Source organism: Apaloderma vittatum, unplaced genomic scaffold, assembly GCF_000703405.1.
Source record: "Apaloderma vittatum isolate BGI_N311 unplaced genomic scaffold, ASM70340v1 scaffold261, whole genome shotgun sequence".
NCBI lineage: Eukaryota > Metazoa > Chordata > Aves > Trogoniformes > Trogonidae > Apaloderma > Apaloderma vittatum.
The window spans coordinates 70,088-86,168 of NW_009697164.1; the positions used below are offsets into that span (position 1 = coordinate 70,088).

Consider the following 16,081-nt stretch of genomic DNA (forward strand, 5'->3'; position numbering starts at 1 on the left):
CGACTGAGCTACCCGGCCACTTCCTTTGGTTTAAGCTAGAACAACTGGATCAAAGATAACTTTTTTGTGAACATCCATCCTATATAGTTCTCCCACTTTATCAAAGCCAAATTTTAGGAAGCAGATCTTATTGAGTCAGTGGGTATTTAGTTGAAAGACAGTAAGTAGATTCAGCCTGTTGGTGGTAGCTAACTGCATAAATATTCATTATTTGAATTTCAAGTTATTTTGATTGGAACTGGAATTAATTAGGAAGTTTGTGCTCTTTGACTGAAATAAGCCTCATTTATCCATCTAGTGCAAATAGTCACTAATAAGGATTCAAAACCAATTTTTCAGCATTGTGCATAAATAAAATTTATTCCACAGTAAAGTCCATGCCAGCAGATTCATGTAAGAGCTGTAGACGATGGTATTATGAAATCTGGATATTATTTATTTACTATGCTGTGTGCTGAAACTGTATGCAAAAAGTCAGATTCTGGGAACACCCAACACTGAGTTTTAAGTAACACTTTCTCCAGGGTTACTAAAGAAGCACCTGGCACTTTAGCACATACATTGATCAGGATAATTTGTTTCTAACAGCACTATCTCTAAACTGTCTCTGATTTATTCTTTATGTTAAGTGCTGCACTACTTTGAAAATTGACTCTTCTGGTTCAAAAGAAGTATTTTGCAATGATAGAATACCAATTTATTTTGGTATCAAATGTTCCTGGTTGACATAGTCTTTTTTTCTGTTTACTGGTTAGTCTTCAGATGCTATCTGATAGTCCAGTTAAGTTTTTCTTGACAAGCATCTGCAATAGTATTGAGTATCAGGTGGGCTAATGCACCCTTCAGTTACACGCGAAGCAACACCCTTCCTTGCAGTTGTATCCTCTCTTATGACATAGTTTTTTTTTCTATTTACTGGTTGTGCAGTCTTCAGATGCTATCTGATAGTCCAGTTAAGTTTTTCTTGACAAGCATCTGCAATAGTATTGAGTATCAGGTGGGCTAATGCACCCTTCAGTTACACGCGAAGCAACACCCTGCCTTGCAGTTGTATCCTCTCTTAGAACTGTGCATCTGTACAGCCTTCCACGAGATACCACTTACAAATGAGCATGTTATTTGAAAAAGAAGAAATTGGTTTTATTTACTTATTTTTTTTAATGTGATGAATGATGGTGCTTAAGCCATAGAAGCAGTCGGGTTGCTCTCCCGGTTAGACATATGCTAGTCATGAACAAATGGCAATAGTAAATGCTGGTATGACTCAAGATGTGCAAAAACTAGAAGCACATCTAACAAGTTTAAAAATGTACTTGAAAAATAAGCTTTTAGGGCATGCACACTTGAAAATCTTTTTTCTTCTTAATAACTATTTTCACTGCAAACTTCATAAGCAAAAATGTTGGTTGTTTCTACTCTCTTCGTGACACAGGAGTCATCTACCAGAAGAGCAGACTTTGTGAAAGCTGACATTGTAATGAAGGAATCTGTAGTGCAGTTATCTTGGTATTTTCATTCCTTTTCTGCAAAACCAATAAACAGCATTTAATGTAGTAAGTTTTACTTCTGTCTTTCCTTGAGTATCCTGACAATTAAAACTGCATTACCCCCCCCTCCATGATAAAGGTCATCAGAACAGAAAAGCGCACAGCAGTCCCTCATTCTTGTAGGCAGTTTCAACAATCTAATTTTGTCAATCTCTTGAGATGCCAATATTGAGAGAACACCAGGGCGACTATTTCCTGAGGCTACTAAAAGCAACTTTGATTCATCTGTATTCCTGTTTGTTCTAGTTCTTGCAAGGTGGGGAGTTCAGAAGCTCAGCTGTTGGATCGCTGGAGTCTGTCATCAAGGCAGTGTGTAAAGAAGAACCTTCATTTTTCAGCAATGCAAACCTCTTCATCGACATGCCCAGAATCGTGGGACTCTTGGAGGACAATATGGCAAAATATGGCATTCCTGAAGACTCAAGTAAGAAAACCTATCAATCACAAGTTGCATGTATGCATTCAGAATTTAGATAAGTTTTTCCATCTTAAAGGGAAATGTTTATATACTGACATCTTAGTTGACACTGTAATGCAAAGCACAAAGGTTGATCAATAAAACTTTTATAGCTACAAGATAATTGTAGATGAGACACAAGTGATTCTGGTTGTTGTCTTCTTTGCAAATAATAAATAAGAATGTTCCTGTCTTAGAGACATATTTATTAGAATTTCTAAAGCACTTGTTATTAAAAATACATCTTTGAGATACAAGACTGAGAATTTACTGCTGCATGCCTTTCTTCTGTGAACACAAATCTGCAGTATTATTGTGCATTAAAATATGCAAGGCCTTTGGATAAAATAAGTTTTTTTAATAGTTGATATTCCTGTTTTCGTTACTATATGCCTGGGAAATCTCTTAGCTCTTATATAGTTTCACTTTGGCTCCATTTCCTCAATATATATTTGACTTACCTTTGTTAATTTTAATATTGTTAATAGCCATGTTAGTGCCTCGTTGGCCCTGTGCAAGAGAAGAATACAGTGACAAATGATTCCTAGGGAAGGATCTGTGACTGTGACTCATAACTCTCAGTTTCTACCACTAGAAGCTGACTCTGGCTTGGCTGGGACCCTTAAGAAAGAGCCAGAGCTCTGCCTTTTTCACTAGCGTGGGTCATAGCAGTAAGCAGGCAGCTCTGCTTTTCTTTACTGTTTGAAGAATGGAGTTAGCAGGATGGCTGGTTAGATGGATATTTGGGACTGTTTAGGCCAGAAGCACCATCTGTTTCTTGATTGTTAATTTTTTTATTATTTTTTAAAATATTGTTACAACTCTGGAGTGTTGTAAGACCTTTTCACAGAATCACAGAATGTTTGAGGTTGGAAGGGACCTCGAAAGATCGTCTACTCCAGTCCCCCTGCCAGAGCAGGATCACCTACAGTAGGTCACACAGGAACACGTCCAGGCGGGTTTTGAATGTCTCCAGAGAAGGAGACTCCACAACCTCCCTGGGCAGCCTGTGCCAGTGCTCTGTCACCCTCACAGGGAAAAAGTTTTTTCTAATATTTTTGTGGAACCTCCTATGTTGCAGCTTGGACCCATTGTCCCTTGTCCTGTCATTGGACATCACTGAAAAGAGCCTGGCACCATCCTCCTGACACTCACCTTGATGTATTTATAAACATTTATGACGTCTCCCCTCACCCTCCTCCAAGCTAAAGAGATCCAGCTCCTTCAGCCTTTCCTCATAAGGGAGATGTTCCACTCCCTTCATCATCTTTGTGGCTCTGCGCTGGACTCTCTCAAGCAGTTCCCTGTCCCTTTTATCTTAGGACTTCGAAGTATCTCTAAAGCATCGGTTAGTTCCAGCATTCCTCTGAGTGAATTAATACTTTCCCATATTTTTCAAGTTGGTAAGTGAGGAAACAGAAAATGAAAATTAAAAAAAGAAAAGTATTTATTTATATGAGGACACAGAAGCTTGATTTGTACTCCTTCACAGTATGTATTTTGTGTACCAGACACTTGCCAAGGGCTTTCTGAAAATTGCAGCAAACTCAGATTAGCAAGTATTTTCTGTTTCTATCACACTGATGTTTCTGACTGGCCAGCCTGGAGCTTGTCATTTTACAATGATTGTGTTAAGTAATGATTTTTACTTTGAAGAAATTAAAAATTTGGGCAAAGGACTGTTTTTAATGACACATTTCTGACACTTGTTTCTTTAATTTTTGTCAGGAAGGTAAATGTTTTTTGGCCTAGTTTTCCATTATTTGCAATAATTTGTCTTCCTTGAGGAGTTAATAACATTATTTAATATTTCCTTACAGCACTGGAAATGTGAGCTTTCTAAATCCCAGAACACATGAGCTGGGCACAAAAATTCAAATGTTTCTCACAGAAAACTCATTGACTTTACTTGCATGAAAGTGCAGTGAGATAACTTGGAAGCTATTCCTCGGATACTAGTTCCGAAGGACATAACGCCCTGATGCATTAGTAGCCCCATCTGACGTAGGAGCATGCTGTTTGATTAAGGAATGGGAAAGTGAATTGATTAGATTTTTCAAATCAAGAAGTGGCATGCCATTTTTTCTCCTGTATTTTTGGTAGGTTCTTGTGAAATCATACACGTAAATGTCTGTATTTGTAAAGGAATTTGTGTATTCCTGCTTCTTTCTTAAGTAGGTATAGAAAGCTACAGAACAACCAGGGCTGTGGAGTAAGCCTGATTTTTTTTAAAGGTGACTTTGCACTCAACATTGATTTCATGGGCAGAAGTTTTGCACATGTCCTTCCACTCTAAAAGGCACTAATGTAACTTTTAGGATACAAGGCGTTCACAAGCTGTGTTTCACAAATGTGAGAAGCTCTTTGGATTCAGATTCTTTTTATATTGTCTAATGTATAGAGTTCTGCATTCTCAACACTACCATAGACTGTGGCTAAAGGATTTCTGTCCAGGGAGATGTAGTGATTGCTTAGTGGCAGTTGGATGGTATTTGGTTGTGGCAGATCCTAAATCAAGACTCAAGGTTTTGTTTGAATTAAAAAAACAACAACAAAACCCCCCAAACTTATATGCGAGTCTGTCTTTGTTTTTGCAGCTCCATTTTGCTTGAAGCTTTATCAGGAGATTTTGCAGTCTTCTAATGGGGCTTTGCTGTGGACTTTCCTGAAACCTTTGTTACATGGGAAGATACTGTACAATGCAAACATCAACATGATTGACCTGGTGATGGAAAAGGTGAGTATCAAAAGAAACACTATTTCTGTTTATTGATTTTGTCTTTGTACTTCATTTTAAAAGTCCACTTCTTCCAGGGTAGGTAGAAGCTATTGGATAATTGCCTTTCAGAAAACTGGATCCATCCTGCCCCCTGGGTTCTCACCTTGTTCACACTTTAAACTTAATAATTCTCCTAACTTTTCTCCTACTTGTTTCAGTGGTTTCATCTCAGTGCAAAAGGCAGATTTTTTTTCTTGTATAGAAAGATTAAAGAAAGCATATTATCAGAAGTGAAATGCGAATCATGCTGTATCAAGGTGTAGGATACGTATTCCAAGTGAGCTTTTGCCCTCAACATTTTCTTATGATGCAAAATCTGTTGTGGAGCTGTGGGGAAGGGACACCCCAGAAACAAAAGCCTGCTCTGAGAGACTCACTGAGCTGGATAAAAAAACCCCCACAAACCACAACAAACCAAACAAAATCATAAACCCAAACCTAACAAAACCAAACCTCCACCACCACCAAAACCCAACAAAACCCACAACCCTTAATTTATAGTGCATCCTTCCTGACTATGCTTCTGACAGCAATGGTATGAAAATGAGCAAGTGCAGCTGAGCTGCCACGTGTGTGGATGCTGATGACTTGATATTATTCCACAGTTTTAGTGTCTCTGCGGTTCTGGTATGATAGGTGTTCTGTCTTGAGCATGATTATCTAGAATGATATGTTTGTTCATAACTAGCTTTGAGGCCCTTCTGTAAAAGAAGGAATGATGACTTATTTTAAGTACACATCAGAGTTCCGTGCAAGTTTTGCATTTATCTTGCAAATATATGATTTTTACGTGGCGATATTACCTGTTGCAAGAATGGTAATTTAGGATGATTTAAAGTCTAGAAAATAGCAGTACTGCTTGTAAGTGGTACACAAAAAGACTGTAGTAACTTGAAATGTGATGATAACTATTTTCCATGTAAATGAGATACAGTGTAATATTCTGACATGCTCTAGAAATATAGTAAAAAACCCCAACAAACAAAACCATAAGCCAATCAGCATATACTGGATAGCGGATAGTAGGTAACTTTATAGTTTCTGCTGTGAATTAAGGTTTCAGTGATTTTGTATTTTGCAGTTAAATAACTTAATTTTGACAGCAGACTATCTTTCCGGAGCTGGGTAGAATTCATTTAGAATTTTTAGTCAGCTAAAAAAGAAGCTGCTTTTGATGTTTACAGATGGAAAATCTATAAAGTGTGAGTTGTGAGAAATGATAAAAATTCCAAATTGTTTTGAATACATAACTATATTATTTATTACAGTGGCATTTAGAATAAAGCATTTTAGACTTTTCTACACTATTTTCCAGTTAATATGCTGAAACAAAATTCTTAAAAGCTAGTAAGAAAGACAAATCTCCTGACACAGGCTACCTTATATATCTTTCAGTGGAATCAAGACTGAGTAATACGGTTCAGAGTGAAGATTGCTTGTAGGGTCTTTTTTATTTTATTTTTTTTTAATGCTTTGGAACAACACAGAGGTTCTAGTAGATGCCTCTAGTACAGTCTCTCATTCTCATCATGTCTTCTCAGCCTCACAAAATTCTCATCAGCTTATTCAGAAACCTGTGTAGATACACCACTACCCATCCCTCAAGCCTGTAGATCTAACAAGCAATTATGGATGTGCATCTGTTTATGTGCAAACATGAAAGTAGTGGGAAAGTTTCTTCAGCATTTTTTTCCACTTGTTTTATTACAGAAGCCTATCAGCTATTGTTTGAATAGAAACAAAATTTAAATGTAAAATATAGTACCATGTTTCAAAGACAGCTATTAAAACCTGACCCCGTAGTCCTTACACAGACAAATGCCCTACTGAAATTGAAACAGTAATTCCAATTTCATTTAGACTGTATGACCACATGGCAATATTTACTAGAAACAAAAATTAGAGCATTAAAGCTAAAAAGAACACTGACGTTTGTATACCAAGATATATTCTGTGAGATTTTTGCATGGACTACTTTGTTTCAGGACTGTGTTAATGACCTTTTTTCGGTAAATTGAGAGATTACTGGTTTTATCTTCTGAGAAGTCAACAGTTCTAATGTGTAGAACAACAGTGGCCATCACAGATACAGGCTGTAGTGCTGACCGAGAGCAGAAAAAGTTCAGTGATAACTGACATCCAGGAGTTCAAAGACCGTGTATAATGTCATTTGTTCTAGCTTTTGCAGCTGAAGTTTTTGCCACTGATGAGCTGGTCCTATGAGAGTATTTTGTATTTCAAAAGACTGTCAGAGTTGATCTTATATTCAGCCACCGTATCAGGACAACTTGGTGCTGCTTCTTTGTAATCGGAGTAGTCAGAATATGTATATATAAAACATAAATGTAGCAAGCCAACTGACAAATGAAAGAAAGAAATTAGTCAAGCAAATTCATTAATTTGAGTTTCCTGCTTTTTTGTCTAGTATGGTTAGAAAAATTGATATTGAGCTGAGTAAGTTCATAATATCCTGTCGAGTTTTGCGTAAGCACACTTGGTCTGTCGGCCTGTTAAAAGACCTTATTATAAAAGCATTTTAATAAGCTCAAAATACCATTTTTATTTATTCTTACATCAGGAAAAGGCTTAGACATATTCAGTCCAGACATGACTGTAGCTGACGTTGAAGAATCTAATTTTAATCAAAGGCAATATCCAGCCCAGGTACAAAGTATATTTGTTTTAATGGTTCTTCATTGATTAGGAAGAAGAGATCTTGAAGAGAGTTTCTATTAAAAATCAAAGTCCAGCTGTTCATTAGCATACAAATTCTCAGCGGTTGCTTTACCATGTAAGATGAAGCACTCATTTTGCCCTAGGTTCTAATTCCTACTGTAATTGGTAAAAGCTGTATACAGAAGAACATGTCAGTAAAATTATATTCCCTTCAAATCCTGCCCCAGCTTCCAAAAACTGAAGAGTCAGGCTTGCCAGGACTCTACTCCTGTAATTTGTCTGCTTGCTTTTTGAGTTTCTGTAAATTCCTTGTAATCATAGTGCCTGTGGTGTGGTGTTCTACATCAATCACTTCATTGCTTGTTCTTCAGCTTCAAGGGAGGCAACTTCTCTTTACAAATCTTGTATTTATATCTCACAACTATAGTTATTTCTACTGTCTATTTCTGCTACTACTCGTTATTGCATTATTATTATTATTATTATTAAATTCAGAATTATTAGTCTAGTCCTCTAGTTCCCCTGACATATTTTTCATGAATAGCATTGCATTTGTTATTTTCCAGTTCCTCGATAACAAGGGAATTTTAATAGAGAGGTTACACTACAGTGAGTACTTCAACTATTTAATCCTTGAGCGCTCTTAGAATTCTTGGCTGGATGTTATCTTGCCCTGGAAACTACTTATTGTTCATTTTGTTAAATTATGTTACTTTTTGATTTTTTTTCTCTTGCTTCAATTTGAAATATTCTCTGAAGTGTTCTCCATATAGAACACTTCTGACACAGGAACTTTTTGAGGACCTACTGTAGTGAATGACAAAGCAAAAAAAAAATTAAAAAAATCTTTTTTTTCTTAGTCTTTTTTTTTCGTATTAGGATCTAACTTCAGTTTTTTAAAAGATGTTTTCTAATATCTTCCTGCTGTATAGTGTCTATGTTCATTCATATGGTCTTTCTCAAATCCTTTTTTGATAGGCAATATATAATTGTTCAGTTTCCTCTATGCTGCCTTAAATCGTCTCTGTACCTCCGCACATGATTCTACCCGTTCTAATTTCTCAACTCTTACCATGCTTTTAATTTCTTTCAAATAAGCCTTTATGGTATATAAAGTTCATCTTTTCAAAAAAATCTATGCTGCTGCAGTAATTTTGTTTTTTAATTTATATAGTTAGGTTGAATATGAACACATTATGGTTGGTGTAGCTCTTTAAAAGTGGCTTAAGCAGAAATAAAAAGGTCTTTTATGCTGTTTAGAACCAAGTCAAGAAGCACAAGCTGCTTGATGTAACAATTTCTAAAGACTTCTGGAAATTTGATCTCCATGTGTTCCAATCTGGCCTGTGTTTGCTCTGTCCTGGGGAAATAGAAATCTCCCATTCTGGCTGTTTGCTGCTCTTGAAGCCTTTTCTGATCTCCCTCAGCTTGTCACCATTGTACTTGGGTAGTGGGTTACATGATTCTGATATTCAGGCTTGGGATTTCAGCCCACGAGGTTTCTGTGTTGCCTGTTAACAGAAGAATTTATTTAGCTGATTTGTTTAACATTTAGGATCACTCTCCCTTTGAAATAGGGATCCCATAGAAGTTAAATGCATAAATTCTTTCAGGAAAATGAAATTATCTGTAAGGATCTCTTTGGGGCCTTCTGTGTTACAAACAAGAAGAAAAAACATCACAAATTTTTTTCCGATGCTGTGGGATTTTGTAAAAGGCACTTCAAATACTATGACAAAAACTGTGTACGTTAAATAGGAATTATTGAAAAAAAATGTAGTCCCAAATTGGAGTTTACAACTCGTCACAGACACTCTTTGCTGGGAAATGTCACGATTTCTGCAGTAATAACAACGTTGGATTGTTCTTAAGTGCACTTTTGTGGCTGATAACACCAATTTAAACAAAAAGATATTGCAGTATTTTCTAATCTTAAGTACACTTGTGATCTGTTTAAAACAGACTAGGACAAAAAGGATGGTTGTTTGCTAGTGGCTAAGAGAGAAATTGTAGCTTATGTCTGACTGTGCCAGAGAATATTTTGCTACACTCGATTCTTCCTCTGCAAGAGCGTTTTGAAATAGATTGACTGGTCAGTTGAATTTATTGTGCAGACCATGCTTCCAACTTTCACTTTTGTTATATACTCAAAGTAGTTTGAATAAAAGACCCACAAGGTCTGCAAGAGCTTTCTTTTGAATATCTCCTAACTGTGTTTTTTCCTGTCTTTCTAAAGCACCTCTGTGATACTCTGTATGAAAGAGATGTTATAAAATAAAGATATCTTTATGATACTTCAGGTAGGAAACATATGCACTACAGGAAGACTTTCATTTCCTGGGTATTCAGAGACTGCAACAAATACTTTTTTTTTTCCTTAAGTAGAAAAAAGAAAATATGGATATATTTACTGCTAACTATCAAAGTGAAATGGAGAGGAATTACATGCCAGTTTGCTTGAAAGGAAAAGCATGCCAGTTTTTCCTGTTCGAGATTTGATACCGTTTTTACTTCATTTTCCTCCATCTATTCTTTTTCCCAGGCTAATTTCACCTTTGAGTTTGTGGAAAACTTGAAGATATATTCTGAGACATGGCTTAGGATGTCTGAGGTTTTTAAAACCAGTGGAAATGTCCTCACAGTTTCAAGACTGCAGGTTGGTAAACTGTGGGAGGGATTCCTATTTTCCAATTATTTGCTATGTGATTTAGACAGAATTTCTATACACGTAGAACTGCACATCTGCCTGGCTTCAGGTTTAAAAAGAACTGAAAAAGAGGCAGATTAACATTAGGTTATAAGCCTACAGTGTGATACTGACAAACTTCTGAGGTGAAAATGCCTAAAGCAATGTTACACTTTGGGAAAATAAGCAGAATCCTGTCATGGACTGTACATATCAACTGAACTATTATTTTGAAGTTTAATTGAGGAGTGATGCCAGTAATCATGCATTAGATTTGCAGATCTCAGGATGCTAATATTTTTTCCCCATTAGGACTTGGCAGGTGAGGTATAGGAGTTAAATAATGTATAAGGAATTCCCAAATGCCAGTTTTTAAAAGATATTTATTTTAGTACTGCCAGTGCTAGTAATATAATGGCCCAAAATTCTTGTAGGAAAAGACAATGGGTTTCTGTCCCAGCAGACTTGCAAGGACGTTAGAATGAACTCGAAGTTAAAACATTTGCAGTAAAGGATGACAGTGATGCACAGCAATGGGGAGTACATGTTCCTCTGCTTATTTAAAATGTGTGAAGTGAATGTGTTAAGAGGGAGAGGCTGAAGACATGAAGTGACTTCTCCAGTGTTATCTTGGTAATGGAATTGAACATTAATGTATATGTATATTTTATATTTCTTTAGAGAAGATATACCTGATGTAACATATAATGTTTTTCACTTTAGGAAGCACTGCAAAGCAATTTCATAAAGCACTTTATAGAAAGTAATTTGGATATCAACATGGAAAATCTCTTTAAAAAGATGCAAGCTTATGGTACGTACACAAATGTATAGGTACTGATTACCCTCATTAGACTCGAACTTGAACTTAGAGCTATGTTCAGTTGAAATTGAATGTTTCACCTTTCTAAATTATAGTAAAACGCCAGACTAAATTCCCCCGTTGTGTTAATCTCATATATTTCTAATTGTCTTTTTTTCTGCTGACTGACTGGGTAATTTGTATTTCAAAATATTGAAAGACTTGCAAAATCTGATAAATTAGAAGTGGCAAAGTGTCATGGAAGAATTAAAAACTTAGGACCTATACTTAAAAGGTAGCAACAGTTCAATTAGATAGTAGTAAATTTTGAAGGAAATCTATATATTTTAAACAGAGATAAATAGAAATGAGATTGGATACAGTGTTAATCAAAAGCTGTCTAATTTTTTTCTTCTTTTATTGAGAAATAATTACATGTAGTCTCCTTGAGCCTCAGAAAAGCCTGAGATTAAGTTATAATCAGGGATGAGTGGGGTTGGACTCAGGTCAGTGAAGAGTAACCAGGGTCAGACTGAGCCCTGCCATGGCCAAGAAGGGCGGTGGGGTTGATGATGAGGGCAAGGCAGGACAGGACACCACCCCACAGGCAGGGGTCTAGGCCCAGATAGGCAGATCCATAGCCAGATCCACAGCCAAGCTGAGATATGGTGGGAGCTGCGGTCTAGAGCTAAAATAAACAAATAAATGTACCCAAAGTGCAACCTCTATTTTATTTTAGAATCTGCTATCTGCCTCCAATCAGGAGATGCACAAAATGCACCGAAGCTTCCTAGAGCTTGTAAATAAGTATGTTCTCAGTCTTAAATTGTACTACTGCCCTGAGCTGGTGCTGTCATTCTGGGTGTGAGTTGAAGCTCTCGGCTTTTGTTTTATATACAGGATGAGAGATTTAATTGAAAGTGTTGTTGACTTGAAGGCTGTATTTGAAGGCTAGGACCAGCTGTGCACCTTTTCACTAAGAAAAATGTCAAATGTTGTCTGGAATTCAATTCAGAAAGTGGAAATCGGGGCTCAGTATCCTCCTTAGGTGAGGGAATCCAACTTGAATCTGCTATCTCTCAGGAAAAGTTTTTTGACCACTGAACAGTTGCCTCATCTGGGTCAGGCAGAGCTTAACCCTCATGGTGAAGCTGGATCATGGTGCAACAACAAAAAAAGAACACCACAGAACCACACAAAAAGATGGAAAGGAAGAAATAGCAAGTCTTTTAATCTGCAACGCCTGCTAGAAACATAGCTATCTTATTATGTTAGCTGAGTAATGGATTTTGTTTGTTTGGACCTAACACTGAGAATCATGTGATACTTATGGATAAACAATATTTCATTGATATCAAGGTCTCTGGAGCTGTGAGGTCCATGTTCACTGCTACAGGCAGCATTGTCAGAAATCTGTGCACGTGTTTCTCAAGCTATTGATTTTAAAAGAGCTAAGGACATTTGACAATATGTAATAAATGGTTAATAGTCTTGGATTATGATTATAGAAATCATTTAAGTAGAATGGCCTGTGAAACTAGAACTTATTTTATTGGAATACAGTTAGTAAAATTAATATCATATAAAAAGTGAAAATCAATATGGGCTATAGATGACAATAGTATTTATGCCTTTGTGAAGCTGATCTGTTCAAAGGGCCAGAGCACTCTTCTGCATTTACACTTTGAGTACAATTCTTTTTACAGATTCACTTTGTCGTTTTGCTTTTTGAAAAATTACTATCCCTTCTGTTGCTTTTGTTTAAGCTTTTTTGTTCGTCTTATTATTATATAATCATCTGCAGCTGTTACTGTAAACCTCTGTTCTTAGAGGGTTTTTAAAATTTCATTGCTTACACTAGATCAGCTTTTCAATCCTGTAATTATCTTGCTTAGATCCAATTTAAAGGCTTAAATGTATCCATATACGTTATTGGTTTTGTCACTCATAATCTGTTTATTTCCATCCAAAGCTCAAGTTTTCTAAAATCACCTAATCTTTGTGATTATTTATTTTGTTTTCTAACTAAAGCAAGTATTCCCTTGGGTTTTTTTACATCAAAACTCGCATTAAGCTGACTTCTAATTATATTGAAATCCAAGGTGCTTGTGTTTGTACAGTTTCTTTTTGCTTCTCTACAGTGCTTTAAAAATTGTTAACAACCTTAGTGACGTTATTTGCCCTGCTCACTTCTGCTCGGAAGTGTCATGAACACAGAGTGGATTGATGGAGAAATCTTCCAACCTCTCTATAAAACTATCATGCTATAAGACCATACAAAGTTAGAAGTTTTTGAAAACTGTTTTACATGGTTACTGATCAGTTTTACTCACCTGGAATGAAGCAAATACTTAACTGAGGCCAGCAAAATTTGTGATTGTTTTTTCAAACCCTTCTTTTTAAATTAGCTTTTTAAAATTAGTGTAGGCAAGGCAACTGTATTCCTCTCTGCTTGCTTTCCAACCCAGTAATTTGCAATAATAATTTCCTGGGTGTAACTGATTTTATATTAACCCCATCCCACTAGATCTTGTGCGCTCCTTGCTGGGCATAGCCCTTACAAGCCTCTCAAGAGGCAATAAGAGGCCATTGTGCTGCAGGCTCTTCTTTTAGATTCTTGCTCGCTTGGACCCTCTTTCTTGCCCTTCTTCTGTGATTTCTCCCAGATGTGAAGTGTTTTTTCACTACCAAGGAATCTCACTTACTGAGGTAAAAAAAATCCAAACAAAACACAAAACAAAACTGCCAACTTTCCTCCCTCTGCTGTCCTCATTGTAATGAAATAGTTTTGCGTGTCTATAGAAAGCTCAAAACAAATAGCTCTACCATCACCACTGAAAACTGTGCGGCCACCAAAATCACCTGATAACTAGAAATGTTCTCCTAATTTCTGACCTAAATTAATTAATTACGGGTTTATTCCAATTTATTCTTCTTGCAAACTTTTACTTAAATAGCACTTACGGAGTTAATTTACATAAACCAATTACGACTCCTCCCAATTACTTAATGATATGTTAAACAAGCCAAGTAGAGGATGAAGGTTGCATTGGTATGTAACAAAGTATGAAGATAATAGTGAAAAAATATTTGCCAAGTATTTTTTATTCATAATTGGTACATTTATAAATAGGAAAAATACAAGATAGGCAGCTCTATAGATCTTTATTCTAAAACTTTCCTCTGGATTGTATCTGTTCATGTATACGTGCTATTTCTGTGCTAGAGTACAGTTAATGTGTATTTGTGAAAGACAGTATTTTGCTTCCAGAAATATTTGTATATGCCATACTCTAAGGAAGGAGCAAGATAATCAGTATCTCTTATGCTAAAATATTCAATAGTTTAATTTGCAAGAGAGAAGGTTTTTGTTAACTATTGATTTCAAATTAAAGCCTTTCAAAGATTGACTGGTAAAGAGATCTCTTGACTTTTTTTTTATGTGTGTGTGTGTATATAAATAATTGTACACACATATAAAATATATGTGAAAACACTGCTGCTTGGGCTTAATGTTAGGAATAATCTATTCTTTCTATTGCCACAAAAATGTAACAGCATAGGTATCTCCTTTGTTGTCATCCTCAAGGATAGCAGTAAATAAGACATATAGTATCTATATCTGACACTGTTTTCTCTCAACCCATGAATTCAACCTATCACTGCTTACCTATCTTCTGAGTTCTAAATTACCAGTTCTTCTACTTTTTCTCCTGGTGATCTTTATCCTTTCTCACTGGTAATCATGTTGCTTCTCCAGACTACGTACACTTTTCCATTATCTATCTCCCTATAGCAATATTTCCTGTGCTGACACTGAATAACGTCTATGATCCAGGGTTTGTCTGTCACCACTGCTATCAAATGAGGTCATCACCTACCCTTTTTAAAGCCTATACCTTCAAGGGAGTCTTGAAAAATTTAAGACAGGAACTTGTACTGCATGTTTTAAAACATTGTTTATTACCTGAGAAATTCAGATATTTCCATTAAATCCAGAGGAGTTAAGATTGTTTCTAGATCATACTATCCTGATTATTCTCTCAAACATAGGAATATCACTCTACATCTACTTTCTCTAATAATGGATAAAGATCTGAATTCCTCTAAAGCTTCAGTGTTTTTGGAAAACAACCTTTGTTTGAGGTATACGTTCATCCTGGATCCATAGATAAAATCAAAGTCAAAATGGAGGGCATGTAAGCATTTTTCAGATGCTTTTAAACGTAGGACTCGAGTCAAGATGCTTATGCCCTATATAAAAAGATGCTTGAAATATTTGTAGTGTCAAGGAGAGAACAACTGGCAAATACATTACTAGATGAAAGAGATGGTTCTCTGTTGTGGTGTTTGAAGTACAGTACCTCGCATTTGTGAGAATAGTTACAGAAAGATAAGGAAATGTTAGAAGTCCTACAGCTTTAAGGACATGGTGTCTTCCTAGAACTTTACTAGAATTTTACATTTTTGTTGCTCTGAAATTGAAGGACTATGTAACTGAGGACTTGTAAAAGCCAGGGAAACATGTTCAAACTGAATTAACTTCTTCTGATTTAAAATATAGAGATTTTAAATACACTTCTAGGATGTGTGAGAACATACTTTTCTGTTCATTAAAGCTAAGGAAGTCCGATTTGTTTCCTCATTTTAGAAACTATGATGAACAAGATGCTCAACAGCTCAGCAAGTAAGCAGATTGAACTGTTGTCACAGCTTGTGGTAAATATATCTTCCTGTGTGTTGCTGGACCGTTTCCAGCCTTTTGACTCTATTGAGGAGTTGGAGGAGAAGACTCATGAACTCATGCAGCAAAATAATTTTTTGGCTAGTAAGTACCTTTTTGTAAAATGCATAGTGACAGAAAACATCAGACTTTGTAGCTGTTGTCTAGGTTAAGGCTGTACAGTTTCAAAGTACATATTAAAATGCATATAATACAGGCATAATAAAGCATATCTACCTTACAAGTATTCCCTAAAATTTTAATGTTGTAATATAAACTGTGAAGCCTAATTACATTATTGTTTTAATTGTGGAACTGTCAAATGAATCCTTGGAGTCTGTTATTTGTAACAAAATATTGAAAAGAATAGTCACAAACGTTCAAAGTAAAAAAAAAAAAAAAAGAGCTGAA

General features: G+C 36.0%; 1 protein-coding gene across 1 annotated transcript in view; it reads left to right on the forward strand.

Moving 5' to 3' along the window:
- The window catches only part of ABCA13 (ATP-binding cassette, sub-family A (ABC1), member 13), a gene marked incomplete at its 3' end in the record, with an annotated part of 67,713 nt that extends 51,938 nt beyond the window's left edge, over positions 1-15,775 (forward strand). The window contains exons 23-27 of the mRNA XM_009877322.1: positions 1,794-1,971; positions 4,602-4,741; positions 10,002-10,115; positions 10,869-10,959; positions 15,599-15,775. Of these exons, the coding sequence (XP_009875624.1) occupies positions 1,794-1,971; positions 4,602-4,741; positions 10,002-10,115; positions 10,869-10,959; positions 15,599-15,775 (700 nt within the window). The remainder of the gene's footprint in view (positions 1-1,793; positions 1,972-4,601; positions 4,742-10,001; positions 10,116-10,868; positions 10,960-15,598) is intronic.
- Positions 15,776-16,081: the final 306 nt, after the last annotated feature.